The sequence below is a fragment of the Taudactylus pleione genome, unplaced genomic scaffold, assembly GCF_031769625.1.
Source record: "Taudactylus pleione unplaced genomic scaffold, aTauple2 ptg000391l, whole genome shotgun sequence".
NCBI classification, from domain to species: domain Eukaryota; kingdom Metazoa; phylum Chordata; class Amphibia; order Anura; family Myobatrachidae; genus Taudactylus; species Taudactylus pleione.
The window spans coordinates 15,273,221-15,291,109 of NW_028284792.1; the positions used below are offsets into that span (position 1 = coordinate 15,273,221).

The following is a 17,889-nucleotide window of genomic DNA, read 5'->3' on the forward strand; positions in this document are numbered from 1 at the left end:
GAAAATGTCTAATATTTGCCTGCACTGTATAATTTTCACGGTGGAGCTTAGTTTTGTGCATGAGTTTTATATAAAAATATAAAATGCATAGCATCAAAAGGGCATGAAAATGGATTTAATTTTGTATATAATTTCTTGGCTTCTGTACAAATATATACAATACTTATTGTTTGATTACTCTTTATCTGTATTGTGTAATACGCCATTTGTGCATTCACACCATCTGACTAGGGCAACATACAGAAGACAATCCACTGCTCCAGCTAAGCGGTGCCGTGTGATGTGAGCTTGGAGAAAAATAAAAGCACAATAGTATGGGTGGTATGAGAGAGGGTCAGGCAGCACCACAGCTGTTTGCTGGGAGTTCAGCAGCTGTAATGTATTTTCATCATCAGGTTTTATGGGATGGGAACTGTTCCAGTAAATGCAGCAATATCAGCAGGTGGTCAGGGTTATCCAAGGGTTAGACTTTAGAGACAAAAGACCAAAAAAAAAATGAATACCTATATTCTGTAATTGAACTATTGTAATTAAAAAATATACTTAATTATCACAGTGTTATGTTACTTCTCTACTAAAAATATGGCAAAACATTTGTATTTCTTTTTCTTACTATAGCCCCTAACACCACTTGGCATTTTACACATTTGGCTTAAAAGATTTGCAGTAATGATATGATTGTTGGAAGGATTCCGCTCCTGCGATGCCTCCCGCCAGCATCTGACATGTACAACTGAGCCGGTGGTCACTAGGACCTCCCGGAGCACAGTCAGACATGCCTGACCTCCGACATGTGCTACTGCACATGCATCTGTCTCCCTGCATCTTTACTGGCTGGTATTCCATGGGGACAGATGGACCCAGGAGACTTTCACAGTGTACAGTAGAACCACCCAGAGCCAAATAGCTGAGTCGCAAGCTATGTGTCTCTGGCACTTGTTACCACTTAAACTGCTACATATCGCTCATTGGTGGTGATCTGGGGCGGTTTGGATGTATTGACCCGGGTGGTCCCATGTTGTGGACTTGGACTATAGGAATGTTAGGGACCCACCTGATGAGATCACTGTATTGTGGTAGGTGGGCTTGCATTTTTGCCCAAACATACTAAGAACCTCATTTGTACTCCATGTTAAATAAGGAGTTTATTATAATTGTTCTGATTATCAGTATTCTTAGTGCTTAGAGTGTGCACCAGCATTTTCCTCTTTTTCTGTGTGGCATATATACCTACATAGTGAATGAAACATAAATATTAGAGAGATTCAAGTGTGTGATTATAACTGGCATGTGACACTAAATGGGGAACTAGAAACTGTATTGTGTTTAGGACTCAGGGAACACTTCATTATAATCAGGCAATGATTAATCACAAGTTAGTAATACACTGAATAACCAACCTATGGCCATAATGGGATGTCTTTTAAACTTGCATTATATATTTTCTGACCAGTTTTTGTTTTATTCTCACAGGTCACAATTGAATTTTCTGCTTCACTAGCATAAAGACCTTAGAAGCCAGAGCAGACTGAGCCATGAAACCTAACCTAAAGCAATGGAAACAACTTATGCTATTTGGAATCTGTGCCTGGGGCTTACTGTTCCTGGTGATCTTCATCTACTTCACAGACAGCAATTCAGTGGAACCAGTGCCAAGTTCATTCTCTTACATAGAGGCTAAAAAACTCCTGCCTATTCAAGGAAAGCAGAGGGCCATCATGGGAGCACTTCAAGACCCATCTTTTTCCTATGCCATCAGCGATAACAATCTTATTAATGAAGACATTTTAAACTCCTTTAAATCTGACCCAGGTAGCATTAAAACTATAGCAGATGTGGAGAATTATTTTGAAAGTGAAGACAAGTTTATAAAGAAAAGCAAAGGTCTTGTAGATTATAATCAGGCCGATTCACTTGACTTAATGGCTGGTGCCAGGTATCGGAAAAACCCGCTACCGCGACACAGAAAAGTACGGAGGAACGTATATCGCAGGAAACAGCATCTGTTTGATGAGCCCGATGACTGGAATGAATTTTCTTCAACCATGTCCAAATCTTTTCTACAGAAGTTGTGGAAAGGGAAAGTCTCATCAAAGATGCTGACGCCTCGTCTGCAGAAAGCTAGGAGGGAGTATCTTAGAGCAAACAAGCTGGGTGTTAACTTCTCAGGAAAACAGAATGTAAGGAAACTTAGTGCCCAGGAACTTCTGTGTATCCTGAAAAAGCGAGCTCATGTCAGAATGCTGGATGGCAAGGAAGCTCCATTCTCAAACTTGGGATGGGAAAAGTATTTTCCCCAAATATCACTGAATAAGTTGTATCCACAAGGGTTTTCTACTTGTGCAGTTGTTTCATCTGCCGGCGCAATACTTAACTCTTCCCTTGGAGCAGAAATTGGTGAGTTATTTGTATTCTTTGTTTTTAAGTAAATTTAAGTCACAGTCTTTTTTTCTTTTTACTCTAATGGAATGTATTTTGTGTAGGTTGAGACAGGCTGTTGGCGTTACTAAGCGATCCTCAATAAATAAGCCTCATCCACCATTGAGACATGTTATGCCTCCAGCTAGCCTTTCTGCAGGATATAGCGTATAACAAGCTGCAAGCACCCACTGAAAGTAACAGTTTTCTGCTGCCATTATTTGTAGAAAATATTTCTCTACTAGTTATTTGTTTCGGGTTGGGTAAGAGATGTTGATGCTCGGGATCCCGGAGCTCAGAATCCTGATGCCGGCATCCCGACAGGGATAGAGCCAAAATCACTCCGGGCCTTGCGGTTGAAAACCTCAACCGCAGGCTCCGGCTCGCAGTTTCGATGGTCGCGATGGTCACGACCATCGCGGCCATCAAACTGCACGCTCGTATAGGCTGTGGGTGGTGACCCACAGCTATACAAGCGTACAGGAGGACGCTCCATAGTTATAGAGGCCGGCCCTCATTCAGAGCGTGCGCTCTGCTCAGAGCGTACGGCTCTGAATGAGGGCCTAAATTCCCACATGACTTTATTAAAACAAACCATAAGTCTGCTAGCCAAAGAATAAATTCATAATAGCAGCTGTAAGCTTAAAACAATGTAAAGCTGCACCTCTACTAGGCGACTAGGGAAAGACAGTACGATTACAACATCGCAATCGTACCGTCATTCCCCATCCCCTGCAGTGCCCACACTGAACGATTAATCATTCAGTGTAGGCACCCTCCATCATCCCTGAACATGGCCAATCTGTCGTTATCGGCAGATTGACCGGCATGTTCAGCCGATGATTGATGTCGGAAACGACCAGCGGGAGCGTGCATTGCTGGTCGTTTCTGACATTATAGGGCACGATTTGTACACGATTAATGAGTGATTGCACGATTACGATGTCGTAATTGTGCCATTGCACATTAATATCGCCTAGTGGATGTGCGCCTTAACACTATTTTTGTATTGCTGTGTGTTGTAATGAGATGAATGTTTCCCTTAGCATTGGTGTATGTAAAGGTGTATGTAAAACATCTTGGAAGCATAGCAGTGAAACCTTACCACTTGAACAGCATAGTCTAGAAAGTTGCTTTAGAATGCCCACAAATAACAGAATATAGGCAAACAAGAGGGTATCCAGTCAGAATTTCGACACCAGAATGTCAACAGATTCTGAAAGTTGATAGTCAGAATGTGGACATGGACATAAGGTTGACAATGAAAAGGTTAAACAGTACATTTTTGTGTTATGTTTAGGGTTAGGCTAAAATATGCACATGTCCACATGTTAAATGTTGGCATTATGAACATGTTGACATTTTAACCATGTCGACATTCTGAATGTCAGCTTTTTATACTACACAAGAGCTACGTCCAGAGCATGCAGTATAAAGGATGAAATGGAGCAGCTGTGAATGCCCAGTGGCAGCTGCTTTTCTTGCCAAGTCTATGTGTGTGGATCTGACCGCTTAATCAGCGCACTAGACTAGAGAGAGCTGAGAGCTGCTAGCAAGAAGAGACAGGTGTCGTAACATGAGGCGGGAAAATGTGTGCTTAGAAAGCTCAAATCTGTCTACTACTGATTATGTTCTGTATGTATTTGTATTATGGGGTGCTTAACCTTTTCCTGACCACTTTAGTTATTTATATGAGATATATTTTATACAGAAGTTTATTTTTTTAGGTTCTCTCTCCTACAGGCTATACTATAGACCATCTATAGGGTGAGATTTATCAAAGCCTGGAAAGAGATAAAGTGGCAAGAGATAAAGTGCCAACCAATCAGCTCCTAACTGTCATTTTACAGGCTGTGTTTGAAAAATGACAGTTAGGATCTGATTGGTTGGTGAGGGAGATGTACTAAGCTTGGGAAAGAGATAAAGTACCAACAAATCAGCACCTAACTGTCATTTTTTAAACACATGACAGGAGCAATAGCAAAAGTGATAACAAGTCTATAACTCATTGATAAATCTGTGCCCTAGTACCAACCAATCAGTTCCTAACTGTCATTTTACAGGGCCTGATTCCAAGACTTGCACAAATGCAATCACAACTGCAGTCTCTTTGCAGTTGTTAAAATATGCTAATGCCTCCCAAAGCCTAGCCGAGCATAGGGATGTCCATTGCTGCCTTCTCCTATCCGTCCAACGACTTACAACAGTATAAACATCAGTAACATCGACGCACATCGGCCAGCCAAGCGACTTCTGAGTGAAGTCTGATCTGCCTCAAACACTGCGGCTCTCCTGATATGCAGAGAGCTCTCATGCAGTGAAGGCAATCGCAATGGCTTATTTATGCATGCCCATGAAACGTCCCAACATGCCTGTGTTTGCCTAGCCAGTTAGGAGCTGATTGGTTGGTACTTTATCACTTTCCAATTTATCTCTCTCCAAGGATTAGTCCATCTACCCCATTATCTCTTTTTCCACTTTACCTCTCTTCAAGCTTCGAAAAATCTTTCCCATAGTGTTAATTAATAATATTGTATTGCATACACTCCGCATCCGTGCCTAGATTCTTCTGCCACATCTACACTCCCAGACTTGCTCCAATGCTTCACAAAGCAGGGGACATAAATTGTGAAATGGTGCCCACTTATGGAAAAAAACACAAAACATTCATCTCAGGTGGGCTGGCCCTACTGCCGCATCTAATAGCTTACTGTGTTTGCTGGCCCTTTATATGTCTGATGTGTTACATGCAGTGCACTTTGTATGAGGAAGTACTAATTATGTCTTCCTCATATGCTGGGCTGGCCACACTAGCTCTATAATCAAGCATTTGGTAACCTCCCTTCTAGAAATCTTGCATTTGCCCTTACAGATTATTTCCTACATCTACTACAGCAATGTTTTCTCAGTCATTCTCAAGGTTACAGCTCTACGCAGTTGCTCTACTAGGTTGCAAACCAAAAGAGGAATAACACAAATAAGACAAATAAACAGCACTGTGGAACTAGAACCAATAAAGAGCTGCAAGTGTGCCCATGTATTCACAAAAATGTGTAATTTATTATGCACAAATACACATATAAAAATAAAAACGATATCATGGGTCTAGTAACATTTGCATAAAATTGAATAGTTATTGACACCTTAGTGTATGTGACAATGTCCTTTGAAAAATGTTCTTCTGTCCCAGCCACAGAAGATGCAAAGCGTCCGGCTTATATAGAAAACTTATTGTAGGCTTTCCAAATACTAACTGATGCTTTCAATAAGAAAGGTCCATAATGCAATCGCCTTCTATAGCCGCTCAATTTGTAAAGTGAAGACATGTAATACATGCAAACCTCCACCATAGCTGTTTGAGTGAAGCTGACAGCGTCCTTGTAAGAGGGCTGGATCTGCTCTGTGTGCCTGTTAAACTTCTCCACGCCACCCGTTGTTGATATCGGGGATGTGGCGACTCAGGCCGGGAAGCCTGCGGCTCTGTAGAGTCCTCTCACACTGCGAAGATGGAAGATGCGGTGTCAGAGGCAGTGTGTCCCTGGCTCTATCCGTAGAGTAGTTAAAGAAGTGCTGTGAAGAGCTGAATAGTAGCTGGGAATTGCTGATAAATCTGTATATTTCCCTAAAGCGTTTCTTCCCAGAGGGATTCCTTTTGCTCTTCACAGCACTTATGGGTTAAGTGCCCAGAACTATGGGTTATTGTTCTTGCTGTGGCCGCAATAAGGGCAGAAAGCATACTCACCACGGATTTCTGTTCGCACCCAGGAGGGTAAGCACCGCTGGTAATTGTATCTGGCCATGGATTCCCTGTGTGCCTTCTTCTTTTCTACTGTTAGATTTTTTTGGTTGTGGATAGTGTTATGATGTTGGTATTGGTTGATTTTCAGGAGTGTCTGTGAGGTGAGATGGTGCTTGATGAATAAATATGTCAATGACTGAAGTGTTTGCTTAAGGAAAATAATTTCTAAGTGCGGCCTCATTTGTGGATGACTATAAACTTCTTTATTTGGATTCTGGTTGTGATAAGAGAAATAGTGACTGCTATGACAAATATATACAATACACTATATGAAGTTGTTGCTGTGCCTGTTTTAAAATAATGGGTGGGTTGTGAGGGAAAAGTCTGTTCGAAGACTCCGTTTGGTTGTGAGATAGAAAATGTCAGTGTAAACTATTGTTGTCCCCATCAGTATACTGTATGTACATACCCAGTGTACAATTTCTTGAACATGAATAATTTGTACGGTGCATACAATCTGAATATGAGGTGTGGTAATGGGTTGAATGTATTCTAAGACCCCGACAAAAAATAAATTTTGTGGCCGTTAGATTGTTTGAATTGCTATAATGTTATAGAAAATATTAGTGTGATCCTAGTAATTGTCACGACCAAGGTTTCCCGGCATAGGGGACGACGGGTATTACCTGTGAGGGCTCTGTGGCATGGTCCTTCCGATGGAGGGGCTGGTGTCTGGCAGCGGGCATTGGCTGTGCGAGGTGTTTCGCAGGCACTGTGTCATTCTGGCCGGGGTAGGCTTGGTGGTGTTTCCATTCCACTCTGGTATGGGCGCCGCCATCTTGCCTCTGGTCATGTGACTTAGCTGCTCCAGTCCTGGCGTGTCACGTGCTCTCTCTGACCTATCACTATTTTGCACTGGGTACTTAAGGGAGTCCAGAGCTTCCCATAGTTGCCAGTGCAACGTGTTTCACAGCGTATGCTGTGAGAGAGTTCCTGTGCTCCAGTAAACCTGTCTGGTTACCTGTGCTCCTGCTGGATCCCAGCTTCCAAGCAGCCTGCATTGCTCTGCCTGCTCCCAGTCTCCTGCTGGAACCACCCTGCACCTTCCATTAACCCTCTCCCTACCTAAAGACCTGAGTGTGCAGTTAACCCTATCCCTACAATGTCTCCAGTTACCTAGCTCTCTGCAGCTATCCAGTTTCGACACTGAGCTATCGCAGTGCTACTCATCAGTTAACCTACTACTCCATAACCTCTGTGGATTTCATCACACCAGTATCAATTTGTAACCTGATATCCTGTCTGCAGCTTCGCAGTAACCATTTGGATTACAAATACTTTTCATTATTTCTGTCACTACCTGGACATTACCCACTCTTGCTTCACTTCAGTTTCAGGTTATCACCTCCCCATCTATATTCTGGACTTATATTATCAGTGTACATGTCTTCAAGTTCACCCATTAAAAAACCCACTTTTCAGTTTAAATCTGTTCCGGTGTTTGCTCCTATTACCACCCCGGGTCCACAACAAACACAGATCCTAACAGTAATATAATCATTATTTCTTATTTCTGCAATAAGATCCATGATACAAGAAAATGAAAGTGTATTCCTCAAATTGATTAATTCATACTAACCTACTCTCCCGCAACTGCCGAGAGAATCCCAAATTTTCAGGTAGTCATGGCCACAAAAACGCCTTTAGTAGCACTCAGCCTTTGATCAGCCCAATCTACAAAGACAGTGGTACCATGGGGGACATCTAGGACATACTTACCGACATTCTGGCAGCCCTATCCGGGAGGGGGCTTCCAGGTCGGTGCAGCAGGGAGGTTGGGGGCTGCTGAAGTGGGCGGAGCAGGGGGCATGTCAGTGCGATCTTGTCATCGCGGCACCACCGCTCACTTTATAATGCCAATATTGTCTGCATTACAAAGCAGGGGACGGGGCTATGATTATTCTATTCAGCTAAAATTGCGTCATCGCCCCCTGAACCGCCCACTTTCACATGCAGTTGCGGAGGACCAGCGGACAATACGACGAACTTGCCTACTCTTGCGGGGTGCCGGGTGCTGCACCCGATTTTCTCGACAGTCCTTGGAGAGTAGGCAAGTATAATCTAGCAGGCATTATTTTTTTTTTTTTAAATCTGTATGTAACAGTGTTGACACCTAACAGCCTACATATTAAATGACTTTGAAGCTATAGCAGAGGGTGATATCTGCGATGACACATTAAATCTAAGGGTCACTTCCAGGTTGCTTTGTTATTACTTTGCGTGCTTCTATTTGTCACAATAACAGATAAGATTAAGCTGGCACCATTAAGGCCTTTTTGTATCTGTTGTTTTACTAATGGTGGGTGACCACTGGCCGATATATTGGCCGATCAATTCATCGGCCAGTATATCTGCTGCCCCTCGGCCTCGACAAACCCTATGTCTGTGAACGACATCGTTCACAGACATATCACATTGGCTGTGCTGCACAGCTGATGGACAGATATGTCTGCAGATATATATTTTCATCGTCAAGTGTGTACATATGCAGTGGCAGCTGCGGGAAGGGGGGCGGACACGCCCCTGACCCTCCCCCCAGCCTGCGGGACCTTGCGGCTGCCGGATAGATGATGGCCGTTCAGTGTGTATGAACGGCCATCATCTACAGATATATCTGCAGATCACTCGGTGTGTACCCACCTTAAGGTTTTACAGGTCTAAAAATTATTTGTAGATCAATTAATATCCTGTGTAATTATATGAAATATCAGAGACTGTCTGTGGCCAAGACTGTTAATAACCTATCCTGTTTAATATAACGGCACTCTGAAGGGCAGCATACAATTAGTATTTAATGCTTTGTTCTACTGAGAAAAACCTTGTAAAATTAAATATCAATTCCCTGACTTTTTAGTGCTTTTGAGAAGCTAACTAAACAGAGGAGTTATAGGGAAATTGCTTACACAGCTGCAGAAAGTCCCTATCATGAGATACTGTAAGCTGATTCAAGAATAGCTTCAGGGGATATTTTCAGGGAATGTTTCTCAGTTGATGTTATAAGCCCAAAAAACTACAGAGATGTGTCCTTGTGAACCCAACCCCATCTGCAAACCATGCCAAATAGCAACAATAGTACAATGCACAAGAACCCTGAACGCTAATATCGGCTTGCATGCATCAGCAGTATACAACATGGGGCCATATTCAATTTGAGGCGAAAATCCGTTACTGTTAAAGGGAAGGGTTTATCATTAATTTTGTTAGAATCACAGACTATTAGTGTATTTATTATCATTGTTATACTCGTGAATTGGTTATCTGACATCACTTTTGCCAAGTTGTTACACAATATAGGAGGCAAGTTGTTACTCACTGACACTCCTATTAAAGACCAGCTAGAACTAAAGGCAAATATAAGAAATTTAAAAAAAAGAAGCAAAACTACAGAAAGTTAAGAAATCTTTACTCTGGAAAGAATGCAAAAATAAAAAGACTAAGGGGTCTATTTACTAAGCAGTGTTAGGAGACAGAGTGAAAAGTGATAAGATACCAGCCAATCCGCTCCTAACTGCCATCTCACAGACTGTGTTTGAAAAATGACAGTTGGGAGCGGATTGGCTGGCACCTTATCACTTTTCACTCTGTCTCCTAACACTGCTTAGTAAATAGACCCCTAAGAGGTATATTTACTAAAGTGAGTGTTTTTAGAAGTGGAGATGTTGCCCATAGCAAGCAATCAGATTCTACTTAACATTTAAATAACACCTTCTAGAAGTTAATAGCTAGAATCTGATTGGTTGCTATGGGCAACATCTCCACTTCTAAAAACTCTCACTTTAGTAAATATACCCCAAGAAGATTGCATCAAAATCTTTAAAAAAAAGGAATTAGTCAAAAATTGGCGAGTTCTGAAGACGAGTGTTTCTGTCTAATGTGTGCTGAGTCAGGCGCGCCATGCCCGGGTGAAGGGGCGTGGCCTAGTTGCTGGAGGCATGGCCACACCCCCTTAGGAAAAAAAAATGTTTTGCTTTGCGGCGCTGCGGAGGGGGACGCTGTGAGTCCCTCAGCCCGGCGCATAGCCAGTGGGGGGCGCGATCAGTGTAATGTAAGGGGGAGGGGGGGCGGCGTTGTTCCGAAGAACATTGTTAATAACAATTATTGGATGTAACTTACACCCAATATAAATAAAAGAGAGAATACTGTTTTGTTTGTACTTTTTTCTGTTTGGTTGTGATTAAAGATTTTTGAGATATTTCTGTATTTTTGTAACAACTAGCCCCACCTTCCCCTACTCGGATAGAAGGGGTTTGGTGTTTTCCAAACTAGTGGCACAGCTTCAGATTTAGGGAATTGGTTTTGGTTTATTAGGTGTGGTTTGGTGAGATAAGAGGTGTCACCAAAAAGTCCCAGTATCCAAACAGTAAATGTATAGTACATCTGTGTCAGTACAATTAAATCACAGAAAAACTCAGAATTTGCCAGGAATTGTCTTTATAATATTAAACACTAATATAATTCTAAACTTACTATAATATTTACAATGTTTACATAAAAAAAATATATGTAGTGTTCACTCTAGCATTTTGTCTGACAGAGTGCTGATCACTGAGGAGAGCACATTTTTACTCTGAAGGACACAATTTTGGACACTTGACTATGAATTGTGGGCACTAACGTGTGGCATATATATATATATATTTTATACACATTTAACTATTTTCCATTCAACTCCCCATATGCCATTAGACCACCCCACATACCCCTATAATGCCAATCTGAATACACCACATGCCATCGGATCACCCAAAATGCAAGATTCAGAGCGCAACAGGGTTATGCAGTCACATGATCTCTGATGCAGTCAGAGAGCTAGATACCATAGCTCTGACCTACCATTGCTCTGCAGCCATCCGTGGCTCAGCCTGATACTTGATCGTGTGCAAACAAAAGTACTAGTTTTAGGTGAGAGAACTGCAGCAGATGAAAACATTGGCACTAAGAGCTTCCAGCTGAGCCACACCCCAACAGTAAGGATTGCAATTACCAGTTTATGGTGCTCCGGAGAAAAGGACAGGGCGGGTTTCTTCATTTATAAAATGGGGCGGAGTGCGTCACCCTTCTAAAATAGCTTAGCGTGAACACCAGCAACAGCTCCTACTCTCCTAGATTCAGCGGGGCTTCTGCTGCCCATGCTTCCACTGGCTGCACTGCAGGTCTGAGTAGAGGAGGAGACAGACCATAGACCCTAATGACGGGTACCGTCCCCTGCCCAATGGGTCTGGCAGGCGCCGGAATGAGCACATGAGACATTGGGACTGCTCATGCGCAAAACACCAGCTTCTAATGACTGCATCGGCTTCAGCCACTAGAAGCCGGATAGGGTTGCCCAAAGGGCAGAGTAGTGACTTTTGGTAGCAATTTAGACATGGATTAACCCTTACAGTGCCAGTCAAAAACTGTATGGTTAAATAAAAATTAATATTACACCATTTATATTTTTATATTAACTTTTTTGTCGCACAATGCTTGAGTTAAGCCTTCCTGCTCTGCAGTACCAACTATTTTCTACAAACCCACAGGACATGAACGGTATGGGGTGGACCAAGCCACAATGCGTTTCTTGAAATAATTTATATGTAACAAAAAATGGATCAACTTGCCCTTAAACTAAGATCTAATCCATAAAACATACCAAGATGCATACAAAAAATATACATGTAGGGCCGGCTCTTGGCATGGGTGACCTATCTCCAGAGGGGGTGCCCAGGGTGGGCCTACAGGAGGACAGCTAGGAGGGAGGGCACGTATAATTGTATGATTTCTATAAATTGTATAGTTTCTTGACTAGAACTCATTTTAATGTACCCTTTCTCCAAGAATCTCTTATTCCCTACATCAGCGATTTTTAACCACTTTGCCGCGGCACACTACGAGCGGTTCCTAAGTGTGCCGCGAGAGAAGCGCCACCTGAAGATGCCCCCCGCAGCTTAAGTTTTAACTTTGTGCCCAGGCATTGCTGAGCTCTTCCGGGTGGCTCAGCCGCTGCCCGGGCCGTACCAATGGAGACGTGGCGGCGTGACATCATAGGTCACGCACGCCGCGTCGCTGTCCCACCCGCATTGTACTGCTCACTGCTGTTGAGCAGTAAATGTGACAGGCTGCGGCAAGCCTGCGCCAACCTCGGCTGAGGGACTGAAGATGTTAGGATCTGCCCAGTAAAAGGCAATCTAGACGCTACCGAGGTACAAGGGGCTCCAGGTAGGGGGTCAATATGTATTATTTTGCTGTCTGTGGGGGCCAGTGTAATTGTGTTTTAATGTGGGGGGCAATGTATATTATATTGCTTTCTGAGGGGGATAACGTGATTTTTTTTTTTTTTTAATGAGGGCCAATGTGTTTTATTTTTGCTTGGGAGACAGATGGTGTGCCTTGACAATTTTACAATCTTGTTCCATGTGCCCTGAGTTCAAAAAGGTTGAAAATCACTGCCCTACATGTATCCTGCATCACAGTGACATCTGGGTTACGAGCCGGTCGTGAAATCTTGGCAGCACCTACTTTTCTGCATTAGCACATCTTCACTTAAAGACACTGTCATTTAGCATGAGTAAGGCCTCAGAGTAGTAATTTCTTTTCCATTTGATTGTCTCCAATTGTTTTTTGCTGCACCTAAAATCCTTCACTAGATGAGCAGCAAGTAATCATCCCATCACTACTGCTGCTTCTTGAACGTGCACTCTCCTATTTATTTTCCTTTCAGCTTCACACAAATGAGTCCATTTTAAATATTTGTGACAGATTAAAACTGCCATCATTAACAGGCAACCAGAAAGGATTCTCAGAACAAGTTTAGAATTTCAATTATTGCATATGATTTTTCATAGATGCATTACAGTTATTGCAATTGTCACATCTCAGTAAGTGCACTATTATTAAACGGAGGCAATTACTTTTATTACTCCACCTATCTCAGTCAACATATATCTTCGAATGATAACTGCTAAATAGTCACTATATACACTGTCTTTTTAAACATTACAGATCAAATTAAAAAACGATACAGTTAAAATATATTACATTATGGTACTAATGTCACAAGTAATCACCTGTTAATGAGTACAGTATATTGTAACATGTAAAATGCTTTTTAAATAGTTTAGATTACACATGTAGCAAGTATAATATTATCTAGTATCAGGTAGAGAGAGATAATTACAAAATCAAATATTTAATTGAACACTGTGAGTGCAGTTCCAAACACCATTAAAGTAAGTAGTAATTAAGAATAAATTTGTGCTGATCCCAGCCTGTCTCATAGGGCTGGGATCAGGAATTGGTTTGCAACCAGAGTCCTATCTGTGGAGAGTTTGTATGTTTTCCCGGTGCTTGTGTTATTCTGGGATCAGGAGTTAGATTGCAACCAAAGTCCTATATGTGGAGAGTTTGTATGTTATCCCTGTATTTGGGCTCTTTCTGGTTATTCTGGTTTCCTCCCACAGTCAAAAAACATACTGGTAGGTTACCTGACTGTAAGGCTCAGTGGTTCATAGACTAATGGTATTTGTTACTCTCTGCACAGCGCTGTGTAATGTTGGCACTACATAAATAAACAATAAGAAAAGGAAAAATGGATGGGACATGAATAGATTAAATATGTCTAGTACAACATTTCAAGTTATTTACATTTTCGTCACAGATAATAAATATAACTTAACTTATATAGAGACATCACCACTCATGCACAGTGCACATCAGGGTCTGTTGTGTGCGCCGAGAACTCCCTCTATAAATGGTTGCCAATTGATGTTCAACATTGCGAAAGTGCGATGCCACAGGTATGTCACTTTCACAGCCCTCTATGCCCTGCCTAATGATGACCTATACAACACCATTCTTTCCTGGAGATTGGGGATAGTTTTCTGCACCCGTATTCTGGAAAGAAATATTACATTAATCATGTTTTTATCATCCCCAAGCAAGTTTGTAGTGTACTTCAGGGTTGCCGACTTTCTGCCTGCCCTTCTGGGATGGGGCAGCCAGATTGGCAAACCAAGGGGGCGTGGCTGACATTTGTGAGTGGAGTGGGGGCGTGTCCATGCGATTGCGTAATTTTGGCCATGCCCCCCTACACATTGTAAATTGAGAATCATGTCACCAGCCCCCCTGCCCCTTCTGCGGGGGACTCTCTTATAATCGTGGGGGGGGGGGAGGGGGTCATAGGGGTCGTGGCTGCCGGGAGGCTTACCCGCCTTTTCGGGGGCCGGTAGCGGCACCTGATTTTCGGGATGCCCCCGATCGAATCGGGAGGGTAGGCAAGTATGGTGTACTTTGGTTTTGCATACATCTCTGAACTGGGCCCAAAGGTAGTCAGTGTTTGCAGGTGGTAACGGTGTGAAAAATGCAGGTGTGTCTGACCGTTTAAACGCTGTTTAATGGGTGTCCATAAATTAGCCATTGCGATCACCTTCACAGCATGAGAGCTCTCTGTGTGTCAAGAGAGCAGCAGTGTTTGAGACTGGTCAGAGTTGACTTAGAGGCTCAGTGACTGCCCTATCTGCGTTACCGATGTTTACGCTGTTGTAAGTCATCGGACAGATATGAGAAGGCAGCAGTGGGTGTCCCTATGCTCAGCTAAGCTTTGAAAGACAATAGCATATTTTAGCAACTGCGATCTGTGAGAGAATGCAGTTGCGATTGCATTAGCGTAAATCTCAGAATCAGGCCCTCTGTGTCAATGGCAGAGCTCCATTGCTCATGGTCAAATTACATTTGTTAATTGTGATTGCACACTTGCATCCCATTGATGGTTAAACCATGAAATGGTTAACAAGTGATGGTCACATGCCATCGGAAGGCATGTTGCGATGCCGACAAGATCACAACAATTCTATGGTGCCCTACTGATGGCCATTACTACACTGCAGCAGGATATTTCCGTAGGTCGCCATCTTAGGATCAGAGCTTGTTAATGCTGATATGCACATGTGTTGTCACGTGACTGCTGACTTTTTTTTTTATCCCCCAAGGAAAATATCTAATAGATGACTTCCATTTATATATAAAACAGTGTTCTCTCAAATGCAGTGTTATAAACCTATCTTGTAATTTATTTGTGCTGCTAAGTTTAAAGTGCCTATTATAATAATAATAATAATAATAAAAAGTATAACCCTTATACTGGTCGGAATAGAAGAATACTAAAGGGACGTTATGCTATGAATGTCTCATCAGTACAAAATGAATTTACATACCACCAGATTTGTCTAATAAACAGTGACAGGGAAAGTGATTGCATTTATGCTCATGTGATGGTCTTTTTGTTTATTTCTTGCTTGGAGTTAAATGTGGCAATGGGGTAGCAGACCCCAAGCTTCCGTGCCTTGTCAGCGGGCATTAGTGTCAAATCACTCTTGTCAGCAATATTTGAACTGAAGCTTTATTGTATAAAATAAAAGTCCTAGCTTGTAAATTGAAGTATGCAAGTAGAGGAATAGGCTGCAAGAAACAGTTGATTTGAGTCTTGATTGCTAGTGACACCGTCCATATAATTTTATGTGGTCATGTAGGCATGTGTGTAGCCTGGCCTGGAATAATGAATAGGCACAAATGTAGTCACATTTCACACATTCCACAAATGCAAGGGAGATTTCCCATTGCATCTGCAATATGTGGACATGTACAGTAGTTCTTGCCATGTATAACAATGTCCCCACCTCTAACTGTTGGGTAGGAGATCATTTTTTAACTTCAGCTAGGCTGTCTCCACTGGTGACATACAAAATATTGCACCCTGCAGTATAAGTGATATTTTGTCCCACTAAGCAATGCACTTTTTTTCATTTACACTGTGGGAAAACATTTTTGCCCTTTTATTAATTACATTTATTGACTCTGTAATATTATTTTTGTTAGCGTTTTTCTTTGCAAAAAAAAAAAGTTTTTAATTCCATTTGCAAGTTATACAAATTCTATTTACATTCTATCTATCTATCTATCTATCTATCTATCTATCTATCTATCTATCTATCTGTCAAGTATTGATTACATTTAGAAATGTGTTTGTATTAATTTTGAATGAATGATTTCCTACTTTAATGCATTATACTAATATGCCTAATATTGTGTCTATATTTTTTAGATTCCCATGATGCAGTGTTAAGATTTAATTCTGCACCAACACATAACTATGAAAAAGATGTTGGAAACAAAACCACCATACGCATTATAAATTCTCAGGTAAGACTCCTTGTCATGTGTCTTCAGGTCTAGTGGTTGATGTGGAAAACCAGATTATAAAAAATACTACTCAATGGGGTTATTAAATTGCAACAGCTCATGTATAACACTGAGGACTCCATTTAATAACGAGCTATAAGGCTATTATCATTCGTTAGCTGCAACACTTTTTAAGATTACTATCTATCAACCCTGATTGGGCTGTTTTACTAATTGGAGGCAGCTGCGCTACTCAGTTTACTACTGCCCATGTAAAATGCATTGGCTTGGTATTTAGCAACACGCGCTTTTTTCATCTTACCACTTGCTGTGCTTATAAAAAATGATCCAGGTCTTTGCTGCTGTAAGTTAGCGCTGACAAGCACTAAGGACCCGACGGGGAGGCTGCAGCTTACGGGTCCTTACCCACAATGCACTGCTGCAGTTCTTCTCCACCCATTCCATTCCGCTCTCCGCCCCTTTCCTCTGATTCCCCGCCTCCTACTCTGTCACCTCCCTCCAGGCTCTCCACCCACTGCTTCCAGCTCTCTGGAATCTGCCCTGTCCTATTAATTCGGCAGCATCCGCAGGTACAGAAAAACATCGCTGCCTGCTTCACTAACACCACCGCTCGCCAGCGAGCATGTTAGTGATAAATACAAGGTAAACAAATTAAAATAGTGCAGTGACCGGCGGCACTATATTGTGCAAAAAATAAAACTCGTTATTAAATGGAGCCCTGAAACTGTATTTTTTGGAGGAATTAACCAAGATAAGGCAAAATACAGTCCAAAGTGTTACATGTCTTTGGTTTGGTGTTACAATGGTCTGGCAAACCCCCCTCTACTTCTTCCAGAATCCTGAAGGTTGAAGAGGACTTAAGGTTAGGGACTAGGGTTAGGCATTAGGGGAAGGGTTAGGTTTAGGTACTAAGGGGGAGGGTTAGGTTTAGGGTGCGGAGAGGGAGAGGTTAGGTTTAGACACTAGGGGGGGAGGTTGGGTTAGGGTAGGGAGAGGGTTAGGATACCAAGCAACAAAGTGTTGGTATTCTAACCCTGTCGGGATGCCAGCGTCAGAGTTCTGACCACCGGGATCCTGAAAGCCGGCATCCCGTATCCATCCCCTCATACCATGTACTTTTGTATGAAATAGTCATGATGGAGGTTTCACTGATCCCAGAAAGTTGTTCCGCGAAGTGGGAACATTTAATTTGGGGAAAATGCAAGTAACCTCCTTTGGCAAAAATTACTGTAAATGATTGTTAGTTGTGGAAGTTGCAGTTATATTCTGACTTTTCTGTCTTGTCTAAGTTGATTCCAAGATGGAGAAAATATGCTGCAATTCTCATTTATTATCATATACATAATGGGCCTGATGCTGAGTTGGCCACAAATTTGGCACACAAAAATGTGCATCCATATGGTGAGTCACATGATTGTTTGATCCACGTAAATGCATGTATATGCATAAATCCATGATAATATGCCTGCATACCTAAAACACTTTAGCCATTTAAC

At 42.1% G+C, this 17,889-nt stretch overlaps 1 protein-coding gene across 2 annotated transcripts in view; it reads left to right on the forward strand.

Moving 5' to 3' along the window:
• ST6GAL2 (ST6 beta-galactoside alpha-2,6-sialyltransferase 2) overlaps window positions 1-17,889 on the forward strand; it is a 123,846-nt gene that overhangs the window by 78,469 nt on the left and 27,488 nt on the right. For both annotated transcript variants that reach the window (XM_088445869.1, XM_088445868.1), the window contains exons 3-4: window positions 1,474-2,397; window positions 16,296-16,393. In XM_088445869.1, coding sequence (XP_088301995.1) covers window positions 1,536-2,397; window positions 16,296-16,393 — 960 coding nt within the window. In that variant the 5' untranslated portion in view covers window positions 1,474-1,535. The remainder of the gene's footprint in view (window positions 1-1,473; window positions 2,398-16,295; window positions 16,394-17,889) is intronic.